Genomic DNA, 748 nt, shown 5'->3' with positions numbered 1-748 from the left:
ATGGTTGAGAGGTTTAACCGAACTCTCCTGGACTATTTGGCGAAATTCGTTGCCGCAAATCAACGCGATTGGGACCAATTGCTGCCGCTAGCTCTGTGGGCCTATCGATCGGCCCCGCATGAGGCGACTGGGTTCTCGCCGTCACAACTGACCCTGGGACGCGAACTTAGACTACCAGACGAATTGTTGTATGGGCGACCGTTCCCGAATCCGGAAAGTTACACAGCATTCGTGGACCAACTGCAGAACCGTCTCCGACAAACGCAGCAGCTCGGACGACAACATTTAATTGCGGCCGCCAACGTCAACAAGTCGCCTACTCGAAGGGTGGCACGATGCCCTAAGTTGCAGTCGGATTGGATTGCACCCGCCACCGTCATCCGACGTCACTCCGACCTAGTGTACGAGATCCGTGTACCGAGGAAGCGTACCACTAGGACCGTTCATGTCAACCGCCTGTCACCATATCGGGACCCGAATTCCGAATTACACGGCCAGGAGGCTCGAGTCTGAGTGGGGGTAATGTAACGAAAACCGCTAGATTCGAAGAGTCTGCGATAGTTATAGCCGTTGGCAACGCGAGAAACCGCGAAATCCCTTATAGGCGCAATTATGAGAGCTTTTGACAGCCAGGATGCCTGGTCTCTCTAAGCGCTCTCGACTTCCTTCTCTTCTTCTTACGAACGTGTCCGGAAAAGCACGCCAATAAAGAGAAGCTAAGAAATAACCACCTTTCCACATGGGGCCA

At 53.5% G+C, this 748-nt stretch overlaps 1 protein-coding gene across 1 annotated transcript; it reads left to right on the top strand.

The window, feature by feature from the left end:
* LOC147643150 (uncharacterized) lies at positions 1-513 on the top strand. The gene has a single exon (XM_086836612.1). It carries the CDS (start codon positions 1-3, stop codon positions 511-513), a length of 513 nt encoding a protein of 170 aa, XP_086692738.1.
* Positions 514-748: the final 235 nt, after the last annotated feature.

Source organism: Drosophila serrata, unplaced genomic scaffold (assembly GCF_035046125.1).
Source record: "Drosophila serrata isolate PLE 108 unplaced genomic scaffold, ASM3504612v1 contig_287, whole genome shotgun sequence".
Classification (NCBI taxonomy): Eukaryota; Metazoa; Arthropoda; class Insecta; order Diptera; family Drosophilidae; genus Drosophila; species Drosophila serrata.
Note: the sequence above shows the minus strand (reverse complement) of the source record. Positions and strands in the feature narration are given on the sequence as shown.